The 22,587-nt window shown below is 44.7% G+C and overlaps 2 protein-coding genes across 2 annotated transcripts; both read left to right on the top strand.

Annotated features, from left to right (window-relative positions):
• The first annotated feature begins 2,318 nt into the window (after positions 1 to 2,318).
• DUSP23 (dual specificity phosphatase 23) lies at positions 2,319 to 4,002 on the top strand. The gene is made up of 2 exons (XM_045841480.1): positions 2,319 to 2,791; positions 3,602 to 4,002. Exons 1-2 carry the CDS (start codon positions 2,525 to 2,527, stop codon positions 3,785 to 3,787), a joined length of 453 nt encoding a protein of 150 aa, XP_045697436.1. The 5' UTR covers positions 2,319 to 2,524; the 3' UTR covers positions 3,788 to 4,002.
• A 12,296-nt stretch (positions 4,003 to 16,298) lies between these two features.
• On the top strand, positions 16,299 to 21,503 carry FCRL6 (Fc receptor like 6). The gene is given in 3 exon segments (XM_045841394.1): positions 16,299 to 16,445; positions 20,453 to 20,714; positions 21,217 to 21,503. Coding segments are annotated over 3 exon segments (696 nt in total).
• The last annotated feature ends 1,084 nt before the right edge of the window (positions 21,504 to 22,587 follow it).

The following is a 22,587-nucleotide window of genomic DNA, read 5'->3' on the forward strand; positions in this document are numbered from 1 at the left end:
AAAGGTGTGAAAGGATGCATTCCTACCCCTACAGAAACCCACCCCTGGGAGACAATCACTGTTGCAGGGCTCAAAGGCAAAGAGAATCTCTATCCCCCCAAGAAATGTCTTCCTTCTAGAGAAGATGGGGTATGAGCTGGTATGAGCTCCTTTGCCAAGGAGGCAAAGAAGGGGCATAGGGTGGTAGGGAAAGACGTGGGAAGCTTTCTCTTAATAAGTGGAGGGAGAAAAGAAAGGACAGCAAGGCAAAGAGACTAAGCAAAAAATTCAACTTGAAAGGAGCAAGTGCTGGGATTCTTGTCTGCAGAGACAGTGCAACCAGAAACCCCGGAGATGGGGGAATGACTGGTGGCTGAGAAACACAGCAGAAAAGGGGGGAAAGGAATGAATTGGGATAGAGAGTTGTATGGGCCCAAGAGTGAAAATGGGGAAGGGTTTAAGCAGGGCTGTGATTGCACAGAAGGGGAGGAAAGGGTAGATTTGGCAGTTCCTGGAACCTGGGGAGAACAGATGGAGGCAATGTTTCAGCATTGTCTGGGTAAATGAAAGCGCCTTTTCCACAGGGTCAGAGCAGGATTTTAACTTGTAGGGAAGAGAAATTCCTTTTCATTTTGCTGGAACTGGAACTATAAAAGGTCAAATGTGTGAGTCTTGCCTGGTAGTCAGTTGGAGTGCCGTCCTATTACTGAAAGGTTGCAAGTTCGATCCCCGGTCCAGACACTTACAGGGGGCAACCACCTCTCTCTATTGCATCAATGTTTCTTTCTCCCTTCCTGTCTTCATTTCTCTCTCTAAAAGCAATGAAGAAATGTTCTTTGGTAAAGAATAAATAAATAGTCAAATGTGTGAGACAGGGTAGGTGGGAACAGAGGAAGGGAAGTACATTTTCATGGCTAAGCTTGGAATGAGACCTTGGCTCAACCAACACTGCTACTTACTAGTTGTGTGTCATTGGCCAAATTAACCAACTTCTTTAAGCCATTGGCCAAATTAACCAACTTCTTTTGTATACTCATATACAAAAGGGATATAGAAACATTTTCCAAGCCCTGGCTGGCATACCTCAGTGGATTGAGCGTGGGCTGTGAACCAAAGTGTCGCAGGTTCGATTCCCAGTCAGGGCACATGCCTGGGTTGCAGGGCCCCCAGCAACCGCACGTTGATGTTTCTCTCTGTCTCTCTCTCTCTCTCTCTCTCTCTCTCTCTCTCTCTCTCTCTCCCTCCCTTTTCTCTCTAAAAATAAATAAATAAAATCTTTAAAAAAAACATTTTCCACATGTGCTTTTTCCAGAAGACACTTGGCACAGGGCCTGGTACACAAGCAAATTCAATAAGGGTTAACTGTTTTCATAAGTATAATTAGTCTGCATCACTAGAAGCACATTGTTCAAATAAAGATATGGACCAGTCAGATCACAGCTGAGACACTGTGTTCAGAGCTAGGTCCACCTTCTATAAATGACACTGATAAACTCTAGCCTTCCCCAGGGAAGGGTGACTCAGAGACCCTGCAAATCATGAAATATAGAAAGAAATTAGCCTAGATATATTTGGGGGAATGATTATGGTTATGTGAAGAGGCATTAACATTCTGTTTAACTTTAGGAAACAATACTGTGTTGTTAGATTGTGGAGCAAGGATGCTTGGTTTCAAATATGCAGGCCATCAGTGATCTTTGGTCAAGTTCCTGACTCTCTGAAGCCTCAGTTGTTTCATCTGTAAAATAGAGTTAATTAGATTATCTATCTCATAAGATTATTGTGCCAATTACTTAACATATGTCAAGTGCTTAGAATAGCATCTGGCAGATAGTAAATTCTCAATTTGTTAATTTGTTTAGTTCAGAGCACTCGATGGCAGCCCATTTAATTCCAACAATGGAAAAATGAGAATAGTTCCCAATAGTTCCCAATAGATTCCTTCTTGCCGGACTCATTCAGCAAATTCACTGATAGTGACTGCTCACAGTCATTGCAGAGTAGATTCATCCTCCAAAGCGTTAAGTGTAATAGATTTGCCATCCCTTAACCTCTTGGGCCTGAAAGGAGGCCAGGCGCTTATGAGCTGCAGGGGCACTTGGCCGGAGATGCAATAACTCCCACCGACCGCCAGAGCACAGCAGAGTCCGCACCCGGTGGCTTCATCCAAAGAAAATTCTTAATTCGTCCCTGGTTTTGCATTTTAGCTGATCGCTCCAATCTCCGTGCTTACAGCTGCTGTAATCCCGCCCATTATTTGACTACCCAATAATCAACGAGGGTCCAGCTGGGACCTGCGCCGTTGGTGTGTCCCTCTAGGTAGTTCTGAGCCCAACAATCTAGCCCCGCCCACCATGTGGTAGAGGAGTCCCCGTGGCGGAACTGTAAGTGATCCGGGGTGGGGTACGTACGACTGCGCGGTGCCTGAAGGGGCCAGGCCTAGGTCGGTGTGGGTTACCCGGCCCGGGCTGGCGAACAGACAAGTGGGCGAAACGGAACGGGCTGCCTTTCCCTGTGACCCACTATCCTGGGCCCTCACTCAGCCATGGGTGTGCAGCCCCCCAACTTCTCGTGGGTGCTTCCAGGCCGGCTGGCAGGGCTGGCGCTGCCTTCATCCCCTGCCCATTATCAATACCTGCTGGATCAGGGCATACGGCACCTGGTGTCGCTGACGGAGCGCGGGCCCCCTCGCACAGACAGCTGCCCGGGCCTCACCCTCCACCGACTGCGAATCCCGGACTTTTGCCCGCCAGCCCCCGAACAGATAGAGCGCTTCGTGCAAATCGTGGACCAGGCCAACGCCCGGGGAGAGGTCAGTAGGCGGGGTTAGCGCAGGGAAGTAGGGGCCTGGGAGGGCTCCGCGGGAATGCTGGCGGAGGTGAAAGAGTCAGGGCCCGGAGTATAGGGCTGGAAGAGAAGCTGGGGAAAGACCGCAGGGTCTGGACAATACTTGTGAAACCCGGAAGCAAAGCCAAGCGGAGGGGGCGGCGCCGCAAGAGGGAGAGGAAAGGGAAAGAGGGCCCAGCATTGTAAACCGGGCTAGTGGAGAAGAAAGGAAGAACCAGTTGAAGTTGAGAGTTGAGGAGGAGAAATGATTAACAGACTTGAGAGAGGTGGGAGTCGAAATCTGAAACTAATGAACAGTCTTCGCAGAGGTGCTCCATCCAAATATAATGGGGCCAAATGTAAAGTTTCTGGCAGCCACATTTCAAAAGCTAAAAAAGGAGCAGGGGAAATTTGATAATATAATTTAATCAAGTAAGTAAAAAATATCACTGCAACATGTAATCAATATAAAATAAATTTTTAGGGAGATCATTATTTTTTTGTACTAAATCTTCACAACCCGGTTGCATTTTACATCACATCTCCAATTGGACTAGTAGCATGTCAGATCCTCAGTAGCCACATGTGGCCAGTGCCTTCTACACTGGACAGCACAGAGACAGATGGTTGTGGGGAGGCAGGCCAGGAGCCCAGCACTTGAACCAGCCACTTTCTGGTGATTGGTGGCCTCCAAGCCATTTAATGTCACTTCTTGCCCACAAGATGTGTGCAGAGTCCTGGACCTGAGCTGGGGGAAGGGGGTTAGGCTCCACCCAATAAAGCTCCCCTTTCACAGGCTGTGGGAGTGCACTGTGCCTTGGGCTTTGGCCGTACTGGCACCTTGCTTGCCTGTTACCTGGTGAAGGAGCAGGGCCTGGCTGCAGGAGACGCCATCACTGAAATCCGGCGACTTCGACCTGGCTCAATCGAGACGCATGAGCAGGAGAAAGCAGTCTTCCAGTTCTACCAGCGAACTAAATAAGGAGTCTCATCACCCTTCTGTCAGGCCCCCACTGCCCTGACCAGAATGATGGAGCCAGAGATATGGAAGTAGAATAAAACCTTCCAGCTCCCAACTGGCTCAAGAGACTGAAGTTGCCTTCTCTGCTCCTAGGTTCTGATTGAAGGGATGGCTGGAGCTGCATTGATGTGAGGGTTCCTCTGCTGCTTCCTTGAATAAATTATTTATAAGAACCAGCTTATGTTGCATGGCACTTCACAATTTACAAAAGACTCCCACACATCAACTTACTTGAGCCTCATAGTAACCCTGTGATATCAGAAAGGCACTTTGGATGAGGTAGCTAAAGCTCAGAGAGTTTCAAAGTTACATATCTAGAAAATGGAATGATGGACCAGGACTACAACGCACATCTTCAGCCTCTTAAAGATGCTGAAACTCTGTTCTCTGATGGTATTTGATGGGTCTTGTAGAGATCTGGTCAGTGAAAAGGACACAAATCTCTGGAAGCCCAGGATATCTGATGCTCATAGGACACAAGAGTCCACATGAACACAGCCCCTCTGTCTAAGCCCCACATGTGTCATTCTCTTAGGACAGAAAAGGCCTGGTTGTTGTGCTCATCTTCCAAGGGCTGCATGCCTCTCACCAGCCTCAAGGTGCTCAACTCACCCATGACCTTCAGCCCATTATGTTTCCCAACAACCTCAGGCCAAGGAATGCTGGAACTGAGCTAGTCTGGGCAGTTCTGCAGAGATGTTTCATGATTAAATGGGCTACAAATCATGGCCATGTTTCTCAGACATTACCTTTACTTTCTCATTGGATCCCATTCTACCAAGACCACCACCACACTTTTGGCTTTGAGAGACAGGATAAATGGGATGGGCCAGCCAAACAGACTCTTTTTGCTATAACTTCTACCTGAATTCCTGTCCTCTTCTGTTGTGGTTGGCCACACTGGTTAAGATAGAAATTCATCATTAAATAGGTGCTGAATACCTGTGTTTACTGGACTTTGTTAGATGCAAAGGGGACCCATAGCTGAATGAGATGGTTCACAACCTCCTGGATGAGGTGGGCACGGAGTCCAACCACATATAATGGGGACAGTGACAGACATGCTTTCTCCTCCATGCAGTGGAGATATAGAGGAAGGAGACAGATTTCCTCTCTAGTCCTCATACTTTGTAGCCTAGATCAGAGTCAGGCCAAAGCCACCAGCTCCTCATACATCTTTCTCCCTTTCATTGCCACCCACACAAGTCAACCCCCATCCAAGCTTCTTTTGCACAAAAGGTATATTAGCCACTCTTGCAAATCTAGGAGCAAGAGAAAGGCTGTAAAATACACACACCCCTGTTTCCTCTGTATCAAATCTGAGTAATCTCTTGGTCCCCACCCAGCCTTACCCAAATGAGGATATCTCCCAAAGACAAGAACTCAATTCCAGGCATTCAGGCTACAGCAGAGAAGTGAGAAATAGCACATAGGGAAGATGCACTGAAATGAGTGCATGCCTTTCATCAAAATTTCCTCCATCCTGACCACTCTTACCTGCCCCTCCCCCAATAGCATGGTTCATCCTGTTTCTTAATGCAAATCAGAATATCTTCCAAAGGTAAGGTGTGTGTGTGTGTGTGTGTGTGTGTGTGTGTGAAGGCAGGAAGAGTGTGAATGGCCCACTTACTGGATTCCTTCCCTCCATTTACCAGGATGAAGAGACTGGTGGGAGTCTTAAAGCTGCACTCCTGTGTTCATGTCTGCTGTGATCCTGACCTGCTGAGGTCCTACAATGGATGGATCCTCTCATTTTGTGTCCTTTCTTCCTACCTCACTCCATCCTCCCCATATCTTCTGCACTGCAGGAGAGGAATCTTCCCTTCCCTTTGTCCTGAAGCTCCTTCAAAGGAGACAGAAAATTTTTCTAACCACAGTAAAACCCTGTGTGCAGCCCCCATCCCTATAATTTAAGTAGGTCTCCTTAGCCTCAAGAGTCCCTCAGGTAAATAAACATATAATTATGTGCCTAAGGAATCAGTTTTTAAATGAGTTGACTTAGAATGAAAAACTCTGTCCTTATCTGTCCATCTACCTTGGAAGGTTAGTTTAAGGCTCCCTTTGGGATTATTCCCACCCCCAATTTTTTGCCTTCTGCTCACCCCCTCTTCTGTCTATGGCCACCAATGAGAGATTACAGACCAGCTATGACCCTTTCCAATTCTATCTCATTGTTGGATAGAATGACCCTTTCCCATTCTATCCAACACTGAGATGATAGGTATGAGGAACAAGCTCCTGCATAGACAAAGAACCTTCACATTTCATCAGACCAGGGCTTCTCAAGGTCAACACTGCTAGCATTTAAGGCTGGATATTTCTTTATTGTGGGGAGGAGGGGAGAAGGGTGTGTACTGTAAGGCGTTCCAACGTCACTGACCTCTACCCACCAGATGCCAGTGCAATGCCACCCTCAAAAATGGCAATAAATGTCTCCTTACATTGCTAAGTGTCCCCTGGGAAGACAAAATCAGCCCCATTTGAAAACCACTGCATCAGATCAACAAGCACCAAATGCAACCACAGGCTTTTGTTTTCTATGGGAGTAGAGGTGGGAATATAGTTGTGAATTTCTCCTATGGACATACACATCTTGATAGGGGGAAAAGGGCCAAATTAAACACCTTCAAAAACCCTTACTCTTTTGAGCAATATCTGGCACTCATCCCCACTTTACCCCCTTTTCTCAGGCTGGGTTCCCAAGATGGTGATAGACACTATTAACTTCCTACACTTAGGAGTGCTTTATTCTCAATGAGTTGTTGGTGGGCATATCTGCAGTAACACTGACTCCTGCCCCTATGTTTTTAAAGTTTCATTCATCCTTATACTCTGGCACGTTACCTAAGTTCCTTACTGACGGAAGGCTTGTCTATATGAAAACATCCCTCCATATCATTTGGGTTCTGCACCATCAACTCTGAGGTTCCTGTCCCAGAAAATTGTTCTGATGCAGAAGCCACTGGAGTCAGGACAGGAGGAGCAGCTGCCATATTCTTCCTTGAAATCATTCCTCACTGGTCTGACTTTCCCACCTGCACATCACCTGCAGCTATCTTTTTCCTCTGACTGGGATTCTTCTGCTCTGGGTTCTAGGTCCCATGACTGCCTCCCAGGCCATGTGTGCCAGCACACAGCTTCCTTCAGAAACAAACCTGCATCCTGCACACTCACTGTGGCTGCCCATGCCTTGGAGCTGTGCTTCAACATCACCCTTCAGCCATTTATGACATGTAAATGGGACCCCATTTACAGGGACCCCATTTACAAGGACCCCATCTCATAGGGTGGCTCATCATCCTGCCCTTAGCTAAGGGAGTCTATCCCCTAGATCAGGTCTTCCCAGGGCAATGATGAGCATGTCACTTGGGGCAGGGACTTGATTCAAGCCATAAACTATTTCCCAGAATGGACTGCACTCATTTGTCAAGCCCAAATCAAATCTGCTGTCCATATCTTGCCACTCTTTGTAAAAAAGGAAATGAATTTAGTTTCACAAGATTGTCACAAACCAGTATGAGTTACTGCTAATGCATTCCACATTTTGTCATGACTGCACTTTGCTTACTTATATATGATTATAATTGTCATATTTTGAAGCACCTATCATATAACAGGTGTTTACATACATTGCATTATATCATTTTATCCTTTCAACCATTCTGAAAATCAGGTATTTTTCCTTTTTTATAGATGAGAGAACAGATTTAGAGAGCTAATTTGCCCAATGCCTCACACTTGTGTGAAGGAGCTGGCATCAAACCCAACTGATAACTCCATACTCATGCTCCTTCAATCAGTCATCTTGCCTGCCAAGACCTGCCCCTGGTTACAGTTACACAGGAAAGTATGTGTTCATGATTAAAGCTTAGCTTCAAGAGTCATCTCATCAGCACCGCTTCCAATATCCTCTCTCTTCATCCTCTCAGGAGGCCAGAGAACAACCTGCACCTGACTGAAGCCAGATGCAGCCCAAGCATTTAGTCCAAAATAGTAAAACTGACTCATCAGGCCACTTCTGTCATAGCCACTGTTATCTAACTCAGAGCATGTAGGTATCCTCACCTGGCATGACAGTCTTGAGGCATGTATGACTGGCACTGAACCCTCCAAATGTCTTTTCATGCCTCATGATTTACTAAAAGTCCTAATATTCCTTTGGTTTTATTGTTGTTACATGAGTCCTTAATGCATGCCAGGCACTATGCCAAGTAATTTATAAATATTATCTCCCTTAGTCTTCAAACAGACTCTATGAATAAGATCTTAATATAATGACCAGATGAGTGGACTGAGCCCCAGAGAGTTTAAGCAACAAAAACAGTCATATAGCTAGAACAGGATTCAAACTTGTGTTTATCTAACTATAAGCTTCCTTGCCTCTTAGGAGCAGAGAGAAAAGACTTTGTTGTAATTGGAAAATATATAATAGCATCTTATGTTCCCCAGAAATGCAGCACTGGACTCACAAGCTGTCAGTGGAGGTCTGTGATTACATGGTTGCCCCAGGCTTTGGCAGGGATGCTCTAACTTGCCATATTGGGCTGCAGCACAGTCATCAACCCTGTCTTCTGCCTCCTGCCTCTTGCACCATCAAAAAACATAGTCCCCTGTGTGATTTTAAAATGAGTTACATAAGCACTTCTTCCATCACTTTAAAGTTTTTCTCTGGCTATTACAGATCCAAGGCATACTCTTGAGAAGGCAACATATTTACCCAAGTAAGAAAAAATTTGAGAAACACTTTAGTTCATGTCCACGTCTGAAATTGATGACTTATTTTCAACCTTGATAACAGTCTTCTGTGCAAAAAAATCACTTCAACCACTCTCTTGCCTTACTTTTTCTTTCACTTATTCTGTTACCATGGACATATGGAATAATGAAACAAATTGGTGAGGCCACCTCTGAGTTTTCAATATGTGGGATTCAGTATGGCAAACAGTTCTAGTATTGTATAATAAACACAGCACTGTTTCTTTACCAACATATATTGAGTAGTGACTCTGCTTCAAACCTAAGATGGGCCATGGGAGAAGTAATTGATGTAAATGTCACCCCAGGTGACACTGCTAACCTCCTTCTGTAGGTTTTACATGACATTGGGCTTCCCCAACCCTGCACTAGAAAATTCACTGATTTGCATGTTTTCTGTGGGTACCTGTTATAAGATCTACTTGAGGGTGGTGCAGCCTAGAGCCATGGAATAAAATTAATAAAGTAACCACACTTGGATCAAGCCCACAGAACTATGCAGAGCTATGCCATTCTTGACCATGACCTATAAGGCCCTGAAGAATCCAATCCCTTCCTCCATCTTCTTTCTCACATTTTAATCTCCCTTACCCCATAGCTCTTGTTCTCTCTGTTCCTTATGTTGGAGTCCCCAAAATCATCCTCAGGTTTGATGATTTGCTGCTAGACAAACTCACAGCAAAGCTGTTATATTCTTAATTTTAGTTTATTTCAGTGAAAGGATACACACTCAAATCAGCAAAAGAGAAAGGCATATAGGGCAGAGAAAGTCCAGGAGGAACAAGTCATGAGCTTTCAGTTCTGCGCTCCCAGTGGAGTTGTGTGGACAGTGTTTTATTCTTTTAGCAGCAGTGTGTGACAATACTTAAGAAATATTGCTAACCAGGGGAGTTCACCTGGGCCTTGGTGTTCAGGGTTTTTTGGGGGCAGTCACATAGGCATGCAGCACCTGCTTGACTGACCTTAGCTATTCAGTCTCTATGGAGGTCAGACTGATAGAGCAGGGCCCTAAGCAACCTATGCATATAAAAATAGGCATTCACTACAATCACACTACTAGCACAAACTACTGGCCTGGCCCAAGGTCTCAGGTACAAAGACACTCTCATCAGGTAGAATATTCCAAGAGCTCAGGAGTTGGTCAAGAGACAGTCCCAAAGACTTTTAGGATGTGTCAGGTTTGGACAACCTATCTTGCATACTACCAAATGCTTATGCTGTCCCCACCCAACAGTCTTGGCACATGCTGTCCCCTTTGATAGGATGGTTTGTTCCCCAACTCTTTGCCTAGCTCCCAACTCCTAACCCCCATGGGTGTCAGATTAACATCATTTCCTGGGGAGAAGGTCTTCAACCATCTCACATGCACATATGTACATATTCCCATAGCATCTGTCATTCTACTTCCTGGTCCCTTATTCACCTATAATGATTCATTTAGTTGTTTAATATCTCTCTTTTCTGATAGAGTTTAAGTACTGGGCTGATGCATGTGGTACCCAGCACAATGTCTGGCACATGGGTGCCCGATAAATATTTGGCAATTGACACATGCATGCTATAACCTCCTTGGGTATCTGCACATAGATGCAGAAATGGGAAGAAAAAAAAATAAATCTAGTTAGGGAGACAGGACACTCCACTAACTATGCATGTGAAGATGGGTACATGCAATTAGAAAAGATGCAATACATAAATACTTAAACAATGCTAGAGTGATTAAAGACATATGATGCCACAGCTAGTGTGGCCCAGTTGGTTGGAGTGTCATCCTGTAAACTGAAAGGTCACAAGTTAGATTTTAGGTCAGGGCACATACCTAGGTTGTGGGTTCAGTCCCCAGTTGGGGCACATACAAGAAGCAACCAATCAATGTTTCTCTCTCATACTGATGTTTCTCTCCCTCCCTCTCCCTTCCCCTCTTTCTAAAATCAATAAGCACATCCTCAAGAGAGGATTAAAAGAAGAGAGAGAAACAAGAGGAGTGTGTCTGATAAAATTCAAAAAGTTGAACTTTCAATGAGATGTGGGATGTGTGGTTAGATAGGGATACCCAAATGTCAGATGCTATTAAAATTAATAATGTTATGTGTCAGGTGCAAAATCCACATAGAGAGGCTTGGAAAGAGAGATGAGCAAGATAAATGGGAAGAAGAATGGGGAAGGAAAGATATAAAAAGTAGAGTGCATGGATGAGGATGGGGTAAAAATGTCATCCAATGGATAGCAGAAAACACATAGTTAGATTAAGGCAGTGAAAGGTCAGCAGAAATTCTTATCTGATCAATGGTGTGGAGACATCACACTGTTGGAGCTAGACATACAGGAGTCATTGTGACTTTGACAAAAGCAGTTCATTGATGTGGTGGAAGCTGAATTCAAACCAGCCAAGATTAGAGACTGGGTAGGGATTGCAGAAGAAGAAATGGTAAATATGGGTGACTCTTTTGGGAAGCTTGGCAATAAAAGGAGAAACATGGGGTGCAAGCTGAAAGGGATGGGCAAGATAGAGAGAGAAGTTTGTTTTGGATGATATGTGTGCCTGTCTATATGCAGATGAAAATAATCCAGTAAAGAGAGAAATTCGTGGTAGGAAGAATAGAGGGAATGAATGCAGGAAGGAGTACTCTGAGACGAGGAACAAGAATGAAACCCAACCCACACAATGAATGCAGCTGAGTAAGGATTCTCATTCAGGTCTATTTGATTCTAAATGCCATACTCTTTCCAAAATATCTCATTTCTTCTGTAGTTTTTATTTGCTGATGGGCATCCATCTCCCCAGTCCAGTGTGCTAAATCTTTTACACCACCTACTCTAAATACACAAGTTTTATGGTCTTTCCATTTTCATCTGGCTTCCATGTCTACCCAGGGAACTGGAAGAGGAGATTAGCAAACTGAAGAAAAATAAATCTTACCTATTTTATGCATTCAATATAAATGCACAAAATAGTTTATATTAAACAGTGGTAAACAGAGAACAAAAAAAAACACAATTTATTCCTTTAGTAATTTATGCTCTCTTTCTTTCTCAATCTCTTGGTAAGAATACACCTCCATTCATTTTCAGCCTCTTCTATTAAGCCATTTCCTAATACCTAAGGCTCCTTTGGTGACCACTGGCTTCTAGTCAAGGCTGTCCTACCTGAACCACAACTGAAATAATTTTAACATGCTACATAGGGTAACACATGCAAGGAAGAATATAATGGGCATGTATAAAATAAAAAGTAAGGAAACAGAAATAGGGGATAGAGTTGTGATTCAAAGAAATTCCATAGATTAAATGGCAAACCCTCCAATGTATTGTTGAAAGACAATCTTCCAGTGCCACTAAAGAAGGAATAAAGGTGCTGAGTTATTTGGATCCTAGGCTAACTCAGAGTCAACCAAGAACCTTTGGGCTCACCCTAAAATCCATTGATTCATAAATAAAAAAATGGGAGAGTAAGAGGGCCTGAAAGAAGGCAGATGAGAGTACAATTCAGCAGCCATCCCAGTATGAGGGGGGACCTCAGCTTTCTCTTGATCTCCTCCCATATGTATTTTTGAACACATACTCTGCCAGGTACTGGTGATACTGCAAAAACAAGACAAGCATAGCCATACCCTCAGGAAGCTTGAAGTTCTGTGTGGGAATTAATGCCAGATGGATATGTAAAGTGTCACGATAGGATATATGTTCCCTAATCAAGTCAGGTAGAAGAGAGTACTCATGAACAATGGAATATAAAGTGAATATGCACACACATACATGACACCTGTTATCAAAACTGGACTTTATAATGGGAACATTTTGCTTGGATAACTTGCACTTTGGGGCAAATCAGAATCATGAAAGCAAGATTTCTGACTAGCACACCAATGTGGTGAGAGGCACTGCTGACTAACACCGGAAAGACCAGAAGAGGACCAGGTTGGGAGGCAGGCAAACTGGGTTTGGTCTTTACACATTAAGTTTAAGGACCCTCTGAGATTCCCACATGAGCTCTCTCAGGTGAGCAATGTTAAATCTGAAACACCTGGTATGGTCTGTGCTGGAAGGGTAAATTTGGGACTCATTGCATTGGAGGTGACCATTTAAACCATGGGCTTGAAATGTTTTAAACCATTTAAAACAGATGAGAACATTTATCAAGAGACTGTTTCGGGAGCATCCAACCTTTTGGTGTCTCTGGGCCACACTGGAAGAAAAAGAGTTGTCTTGGGTCACATATTAAATACATTGTGACATGTAATTACAAAAAATCTCATAATGTTTTAAACAAATTTATGATTTTGTGTTGAACTGCATTCACAGTCATCCTGGGCTGCATGCAGCCCACAGCCACAGGTTGGACACCCCAGTACACAGTGAGTGAAAAGAGTAAAGGGCCTGGAATCAGGGTCTGAAGAACTTCTTCAAAGCCACTAGAGGAGGGCAGCTGAGTCTCCAGAGAGCAGGAAGGAAAACCAGGAGAGGTGTCCCAATGAGGAGTGTTTAAGGAACCCAGGAGTAGTCAACTGTAACAATATAAGCATCAATCAAACAGAATGAGGGCCAAACCTATCTCTTGGGTAGGTATGCTGGAGACATAAGTGAAGGAGGCTAAAGCCAAAATGGAGTGTGTTGAGGAATGAATGAGAAGGGGAAATGCTGTTATGACCATTTTTGGGTGTCTTTTAGTGCCAATTCATATGCATTTCTGGTCAGCATTAATCTGGGTGTGAAAATGGTAGGTCATCAGATAAAACATGTTTAGTTTTAGTAGCTTCTGCCATTCAGTTTCCCAAAGAGGCTGCACCAATTCATACTCCCACTAGAGATGTGCAAGAGCTCTAGCTATTTTATATCCTCACCCTGGATTTTGGCCATTTTTTTATGGTGGGTGTAGTTGTATCTTATTGTAGTTTAAATTTGCATTTCCACAGTGACTAATGAAGTCAAGTTCCTTTTCTTATGTTTTTTTGGCACTTGGATATCTGCTTTTGTAAAATAGCTAACCAATTATTTTACTGTGTTTTTAGTGGGTTGTCTGTCTTTTTCTTACTGATGTCCAGAAACTCTTCTATTCTGGGTAGGAGTTCTTTGTCAACCATATGTATTGAAAATACCTTGTCACCCTGGGCTTGCCTACTCACTCTCTTGATGGTTTCTTAATGAACAGTTCTTCTCCAAATAATAACCTGACAGTCTTAAAGCCTTAGATTCAGAACCTCCAGTCTCATCTTACTTCAGCTTTATCAATCCCTGATTCTCTCAGGAACTGATGGTCCTGTGGACCATTTTCAGGATTCCACTTCTCTACCCCATTGCAGTGAACAGACACACTTCTCCTTGGAGGGGAGGACAACTTGGAGAACTAGAAGTTACTTAGGGCTGGGGGATAAATGATTTTAGTGTTTCCAGAACTGTGCTAACTTTCAAGCTAAATAATTCTGAGACCAAGCAAATTCTGGCAGTCTCTGGATCTTTCTATAGCCATGTCCCTCCTGGGTTTCTAGCATAGGCTTCTCAAAGCTGCAGAGTGTCCAAAAGTACTAACTGGTGATTTACTTGACTTTCTCATGCTTCATGGTCATGAAAATTCATTTAAATAATATGCCTTCAACTAAAGAGGAAACATCAATTTGAATTTTTAAAGTTTCTTCCCCATTTCCTCTGTTTAGACTCTCAAGCAGTAACACCACCCACTTCAGAAGGGTCACCTACCCATCCCTGGGCCTATGGCCCATCCCCCAACTTCACTTCTGCCTTCAGTCTGACCTGCTTCCTGCTCCATTCCAGGCCAGGTCTCATGCTGCTCTGGATGGATGTGCTGTGTTTCTGAAAGTCACTGAGCATCAGCATCCCCTTCTGTCACCAAAGACTCTAAGTCATCCCTGAGGAACAAAGTTCCTGTTTCACCTTTCCTAGCTCACATGGGTTTATAGCTGGAGCTTCAGACATGGCAAGCTTGAAAGAGACGGAGATGGGTACCTGGGGAGCTCCCAGATATTTCTTGTCTAGTTTCCTGGGTCCTTGAAAGAGCAGCCCTTTTGTGTATTAGAATTAAATTAGGGAGACATGAAATGACATTTTGAAGCCGAACATGTTTAGGCTGTGAAATCAGGTTAAAATACACATCAGGGCTGTCTCAAAAGGAAAGAAAGGAAAACAAAGTTATAGAAGAAAAGGAGGCTGCTGCTGGAGATGGGGAAAGAGATCAGGGAAGTGAGGAGAAGGAGTTCCATTCATTTTGCTCAGCAGATGTAGTTTACAAGGAGATATATTTTTATGAAGCCTCAGCATTTTCTTAGAACCAGTCAATAATGACTGGGCTTCTTAATGGGTCAAGAGGCATATGTTTTGAGTGTCCAAAGCCCTTTTCAAATTGACTATTTCTCTTCTACCTACATCTTCTGTGTATGTGTATATACATGTCTATGTGTGTGGTGGGGGCAGGGGGTATCCTGTTTTTGGTCTGACTGGTCCTTGGGGCTGATCTGAAGGATCAAATCCATTCTCCCTCACCCATATCTCTCTCCTTGATTTACTTACCCTGGGCTGGGACCAGTCACCCAAGCCAGTGACTGAAGGGACTGGTCCTGGGCAGAGGGATCCTGGAGTCCCCAAGACTCAACTAGTCTCAGCCACTATCATTCCGTTCCACTTAAAAGGAACAAGTGTTGGCATACACATCACTTTGCTTTACATTTTCTGAGTTGATTTTTTGTTTTAATCTTGGTCCAATTTGTTTGTTTGTTTCCACTGAGCCAGAAAAACAAAATGATTCTTAAATCATTTTCTGGACAGAGTTTGTGGAAATTTGACCCTTATAAGGAAAATAGCTGTTCCACTGAGTGATTTTCCTTCCCCAACATCTGTGTGTCACCCTGTGTGCTCTATGAATGGCCATTTGTACAAGGGAAGCTTATGCTCACACCAAGGTCAGGGATAGGGTTGTCTAGTGCCTGAATATACTCCAGATGATAGTTTCCCAAAGGCAAACCACTACTTTGTTACAGGAACAAACCCTAGATTTGACTAGATAAAATCCAAGAGCTTTACAGCTTGGACCCCAGGGTCTGGATGGAAGAGAGCAAAGGAAGAGAATAAGAATAGAGTCAGTGACTGGCTGACTAGTGCACCATATAATGGAGAACCCAGGCATGACTAGGTCACATTTCATGCTCAGGACCTCAGAAAACAGCCTAAGATGCAGAGACCCTAACTAGATTTGTAGGAACAGAGTTACCATAAGTTCATAAGTGCAAAGTTAGTATTTTCTCTCAGATGTGGACAGAGAGATGGGGCAAGGGGGAACAAAAATGCCAAAGTCCTACTCTGTAGTGGTACATTACCTCATCTAACCATTCAGAGCCTTACAGAGCAAGTATTTTTTATTCCTTTTTAAACCTCAATGAGGACACTGAGGACACTGAGGTTTAAAAAGGTTAAGAAACTTGCCTAGAATTACCCTGCTAACAAGAGCAAACCAAAGATGCAAACACAAGCCCATTTGATGTCAGGCCCCATGCTTTCTACTTCACTACCTATAGTCTTGATGTAACTGGATTCTAATTAGGTAAAACCAGAAAATAAAATTCATTTAAAATGCCTGGCAGGGCATGGTCACACAATAAATGCTGCCTCTTACAATTACTGGCTATCAGGGATTCAAGAGGCTAGGGGCCCTGACACTGAACATGCTGGTACATGGCTATACACTAAAGATGCATCTAAAGTTTAGAAGATGAACCTTAATTTTGTTCTGAGTGATGCATTAGCTAAGTTCAACCCCAGTACTGGAACCCACTGCCCCCATATAACCACCTGCCCTTCAGCAACATGGCAGCCACAGCTTGGTAAAGCAGCCTGTTCCAATGTGGTAGAGCTCAATGTGAGATAGTTCTTTATGTTGAGCTGAAATCTGCCTTCCTTCTTTTTCTAATTTCCATGAATTGGTCTCACTTCTGCACTATCAAGTAACTCATAATAAGGCTCTCCTTTTCTTTAAGCTTAGCCTATCAGGTATTTGAAAACTACTGTATGTCCCTACTCGCTCTTACCTTTCTCAGATAAATATCTATAAATCCTATAATAAGAAATTGTTTCTAGACCCTGTTCAATGTCCTGGTCTGCTTGATCTTGATGCACTTTGTCAGTGGGCCAGGAGCTGAAACTTTTCCAACCTCCTGCATTTGGGGCTACAGCCTCCATTGTCTGAGACTCCTGTGTAACTTAGTTTAACAATAGCTCTTGGCTACTTCCTCATAGTGTCACCTCATCTTCAGCCTATAGCTAACTGCAACTCCCAGGTTTTCTTTATAGGTACTGCTGTGAGCAGATATCATCTACTCTGTATACTCAGTTGGCTGCAGTCTTGATCATAGACAGTGTTTCTGCAGTCAGAGCTTCAAGGTCTTGCAGTGCCCTGGCCAGCAAGTCACCAGGGTCTGGGGACACAAGTTCATTTGAAGTGTCTGTGCATTCTGGATGCTTTCTCTCTTCTTATAGGCTTCAGTACCCTCAACACTGTTTGTTGAACTCTTTGTAGCTGCAAGATTTTTTCCAGTGGAGAGGGGAAAGGAAGGGAGGTATTACTATACTACTATAAGGAAAGGTCTTAGTCATTTTGAGGACAGGCCTTCTGTCTCCTTTCAGATAATGTAGTAAATACTTCCAGGCAATGGGTTGATACACAACACAACTACGCTGTAAGGAAAAAATGATTACCATCGTTTCCATTGCACAAAGAGAACCAGGAATTGGGGGCTCTTAGAATTCAAACAATTTGTCCAAGTTCACATAGAAAGAGATGGAATGAGTGCAGTCCTGACCATCTGATTCTAAGTCTTGCATGCTCTCCACTACACCAAACTCATAGAAAATAGATGTGTTTAGATGGGAGCTACAGGGAGGTGGAGGAGTGGAAGGATGGTAAGAAAAACATTCATAATTCTGCACACACTGAGGAACTGTGGCTCAGATAACTCTGAGCTGAGTAGACTATAAAGCTTAAAAGCCTTTTTTCCTTGTCCTACACAGTGTGGACAACAAGGATGGCAGCATGAGAATAAACATGCCAAACATCTACTCTGAGAGTGTGTTCATCCATCACTACTATAGCCATTCTTGTGTTCCATGGTGTTCATCAGAGTACCTAGGACATGTCAACAATGAAGGACACAAGTATATGCATAAGGACTGGCTGTATTGGTTGAACTCAACCCTATGCCATTGTTTCACTTCTTGTCCCAAATTCCAGAATACTCTCCACTGCTTCATATCTACTATGCCTATCAATTTAGGGTCCTTGAGCTATTTATATCCATCTCACCTAATCTGTCATCATTTTGTGCCTTGGTTTCTCTTCCCAGGCCACCTGTTCTCCTCAAATAATGTTCACATAAAAAGTATTAGTTCATTGTATACAAAAGGCAAGCACAGTGTGTGATGCACTGGCTTGTTTGTAGTTCTCTCATCAATCCAAGATGCTTGTCCATGTTCCACATCCTTTAATAAGCACTCCTCTAAGGAAACCTTAACTCCTTCATCTGGTCAATTCCATACTGTATTCCCCCGAATTCTTTGGACAGTGAATCACGAGAATTAGGCCCTGCCGTTGCTATCTGAATTCCTCTGTAGGTATAGATAGAACCCTTGGTCACATTAGTGCAAGAGTCTAGTCCTGTGTCTTCTACTTCTTACTCCCTGCCCCACATGACTGGGTACAAGAAAAAACATTTACATATTTATTCAACAGATGCCTATTGAACACAGACTATGCTCTCAGCACAGACCTAGACATAGGTAATATCTGGCCATGAGCAAGACAGGCAGAGTCCCTGCTGTCACTGAGTTTATATTCTAGACTAAGGATACAGGTGATACTAAGTAGAAAATTTAATAAATAATGTAATTTCAAATAGTAATAAGTGCTCTGATATTACAATGAGTATATGATGATAATGACTAAGGAGAATGCTTTTGATTGGGGATCTCATGAAGACACATATGAGGAGGTGACATTTGAACTGAGATACAGCAGAGGATTCCAGGCAGTGGATCCACCATAAAAATTGAGTGGTTAGGTGACTGGGTGAATGAGTGGCTAGGTGGCTGGAATACTGGGTAGTTGGGTATCAGAACAGTTAGGTGGCTGGGCAGTTAGGTGGTTTGGGGACTAAGTGGCTGGGTATCTGGGTGCTTGGGTGGCTGTGTGGCTAGGTGGTTAGGTGGTCAGATGATTACGGCCTGATGTTCTGTCAAGTTGGTTGATTGAATGGATGTTAACACCCATTCCTGAGGTGACAGGCCTCCTTGTCAAAAAGTTCTTTCTGTTAATTAATCTCATTCTATCACTTTGTTCTCTTGCAGTACCCTGTTTTGGGAAAACTGGTGAGTTTTGTCTTTGCCTCTTCTATCTCCAAGTCTGTTTCTAGACCAAAACTTAATGGATGGGAACAAAACAAGGCCACTGGGTCTCCCAGAAATAGCTTTAGAGCACCATCAGACTAGGCTCCTCCCACAGGAGCCTTAGCTAATCCCTAATAAGAGGAGAAACCCAGGACTTCACTGGTCTCAGGCTGAGAATAATTCTAGGGTAACTCAAGTCCCAGTAGAGTAGCTCTAGTCTTCCATTCTATTGCCTTACCAGTAGTACTGACCTCTGTCTTCTCCTCTTTGTGGTTCTGGAGCTCCTGTATTCTCCACTCATCAAGGCAGTGGACTTCCTTCTCTCCTTTTTATGGTCAGAGAAACAGGCATGTTGTCTGCAGATCAACCTACTTTCTCCCTCAGCTCTGTCCCATTGACGTCCATAGAGTTTTCTGTCAAGTAAAAGAAGACTTTGATCTATAATCATTTTGACTTTCAAGAACATTTTCTGTGATGCCAGGGAGAGAGAATATAAACCAACACTTGGTGCTGCTGGAAAGAGCAGCCGTGGGAGCAAGGCTCATCCTTAAGTTACCTTGTGAGCATCACTGCATCACAACTTCCTGGGTGAAGGGAGTGGATCCGAAAGATACAAGGAGATCCAGGCAAAGGCAGAATATGCTGGGGCTTTCCTATGAACCAATATGATAAGATTCTCTACTGATTAATCATCATTATGCTCATTCATCCTGGCTCCTGAGGCCATCTGGGACTGGTAATTATCTGGCTTGTCTATGGCCAGCCTGGAGCTGCCTTGTAGATGATGCAGAGTCCCCAGGAGTGATTGTCTCATCCACTTCATGGCCAAAAATTTCATTTTAGGAAAGAGAACAGAAATTATAGATCCCTTCTTATGACTGCAGTGAAAATGAAATTCCCTGAAGGGGGTGGAAATGGAGGGTAGGCCTGGGGAAGCTTGACAAGGGAAGCAAAAGGGGGTGAGCCCAGTCTGTGGCACTTCCAACAAACACCCCTCCAGCACATCTCTGGAGGCTGTACAAGGAGTTGCACTGTGGTAGTCAGGGCCTAAGAATCCAATCTGGGGGAGTGAGCATTGGGGTCACAAGAAGGCAGAGCAATGAATGGAAAAAAATCCAACTTGATCCAAGCTTTGTTAAATGGTATAGGAAAGTACAATATAAAAGGAGACAAGGAGTATGGGAGGGATGAAGGCCAGAGAGAAGCCTCGGGAAGAAGAGGAAAGGAGAGGGGAGGAAGAGGGCTAAAGAGAAGAAGAAGGAAAGAAGAAAGAGAAAAGAGGAAAAGGAGGGAGAGGGAATGGAAGAAATCAAGGTCCCTCCCTGTTCTAACCTGGAATAAAGGACTAAGGGACAGTGAGAGCCACAGAGTACCATCTGGGGGCCTCCATCCTGGGTAGGGTGCCCTAGGCTTGGAGAAAGAGTGAGAAAATGGGCTCACAAAACCTGCACCTCCAGGGTGACCCTATTCCTGTGTCTCACAATCCAGCTATTCCTTCATGTTTGGCCAAACCCCATGTTTGAAGGAGACACCCTGACTCTGCAATGCCAGGGAAAGAAGAACTCAGCCCTGTCCTGGGTAAAGTTCCACAATAATGGAAACTTTCTCCATTTCTCTAAGGATAACCAGCCTCTGACTATGGGGACAGCGACAGTGAGGAACAGTGGCCACCATGGCTGCACTGGGGAGGTGGCATACATCCTACAGGTGGACAGACAAACTTCATGAATGACTGTGGGTCAAGTTCAAGGTGACTCACCAGCTTGGGGTTGGGGGAGGATTAGAGGAGACTAAGGTGGTGGTCTGAGATCTGGTCTCTAGAGGTCAGTAGTTCTCCAGGCCGCACTCTTCCCCCTGGCTTCCCTTGATGCAGGGCTAATGCACAGGGCCCTGCCATGTCCACATCCCCTGACACTGCCCCCATCCACCCCACACATAGGACACATCTGGAGCCAGGGGTAAGAGGCAAGACATGGCTGAGTGAGGCAGAGGAGGGGAAGAGCCATGAAACAACTCTGCCACTCACCCCGACTTAAGACCTGAGCCAGACCCTTACCTTCTGGGGACTAGATGACCTCTAAGGCATTGTGGCCCTGGGATTCCAGAAGCTTGGGCTGTGTGGGAGTTGTCTCAGAGCCAGTATGCAAAATAAGAGGCCAGGTCCTGGGGGACAATGACAGTGTCTCCCTTGGCCTCCTTGGGAATCACTGTCCAGGACTCCTCTCCTGGGCCCTGGGCCCACCTCTACCCAGAGCTGTTCTTGCCTCCTGTGCTGAGTGCTATCCCCTCTCCCAAGCCCAGTGAGGGAAGCCTCCTGACCTGAGATGCCAGACAAAGCTGCACTCCCAGAGGTCATGCACTTCTCCTAATACAAGGAGGACTGCTCCTTGCAGAACAGGGGTCTCCTCTCTACACTGTGCTTCATACCCCAACATCCAGAGAAGGAGATTGTGGGCTCTACTGGTGCAAGGCAGCCTTTGAGAGTGGCGGAGTCCAGAAACAGAGCCCCCAGATGGAGATCAGGGTGTGGGATAAGTAGGGGCAGGATGGACATATTCCTCAGAGGTCTGGGAATGGGGTAGTAGAGCCCAAGAGACTGTGGAGAGGTATCACTAAAGGAGGAGGAGCCAGGAGCTCTAGGTGTTCCAGCTGACCTCCCTCTCTGGGAGTTTCCCTAGCTCCTGTGTCCTGTCCTCTGCTCACCCTGCACCCTGGGCCCCTGGCCTCACTGTGAGGGATGTAGTGAAGCTTCTCTTAAGGCCCGAAGGAGCTCCCCTCCCAACCTATGCTCATTCTACCTTGATGGGGAGATCCTGGGGAATTGCTCAGCCCCCCCACAGTGGAACTGCCTCCCTCTTTTTTCTGGTGACATCAGAGCAGGATGCTGGTAACTATACCTGTGAGCCTGAGAGCAGGGTCTCCAGAGAGACAAGCCAACCTGAGACACACTCCCTGGATCATACACCTCATCCCATACCAGTCTCTGAGCCCCACGTGCTGCTCAGGGTCAGACCTTACTACTCACAATGTTGGGCCTATAGCAGGCACTGCATGCGTGAGCATGAACCATGCTTGGAATATCTGTCCATTAAACCCAGGGGGGTGGGGATGGAAACAATAAGATTCATGGAGAATGAGGAGCACAATGGGGAAAGGGTGCATGGTCCTCCATGGTATTATCCTTTCGTGTTGGCATCCTCTGTAGATGAGAATCCCTAATTCTCATCTATAAGACTTGTTAAGGGAAGGGCATGTGGATACCCCTAATGCCAGCCATTCTGCCTCATGTGTGCCTGTTCAGAGTGCATTTCTGAATTTCATTCTCAACATTCATGATTACCCCTGCTCATCCCTCAGGACCTCGTGTCTTGTCCTTCCTGACCAGCAGCAACTGGCTGGTTCCTTGGCTGCCTGCAAGTCTGCTTGGTGTGTTAGTTAGTGCTGTTATACTGCTGGGTTATTTCAGATCCTGGAGAAAGACTTGTTAGTAACTCTTTCAGACTTTCTTGGCTGATGAGTCCCTATGACAGGCACTGGCCAGCCTTTGGAAAACCAGAGCCTGACAGAGCCAGTGCTTTTTTCTCCTGGGTGTTTCATAGAAGAGGAACTTCTTGTCACATGTC

Source organism: Phyllostomus hastatus, unplaced genomic scaffold, assembly GCF_019186645.2.
Source record: "Phyllostomus hastatus isolate PE091 unplaced genomic scaffold, TTU_PhHast_1.1 phas_contig_36, whole genome shotgun sequence".
NCBI classification, from domain to species: Eukaryota; Metazoa; Chordata; class Mammalia; order Chiroptera; family Phyllostomidae; genus Phyllostomus; species Phyllostomus hastatus.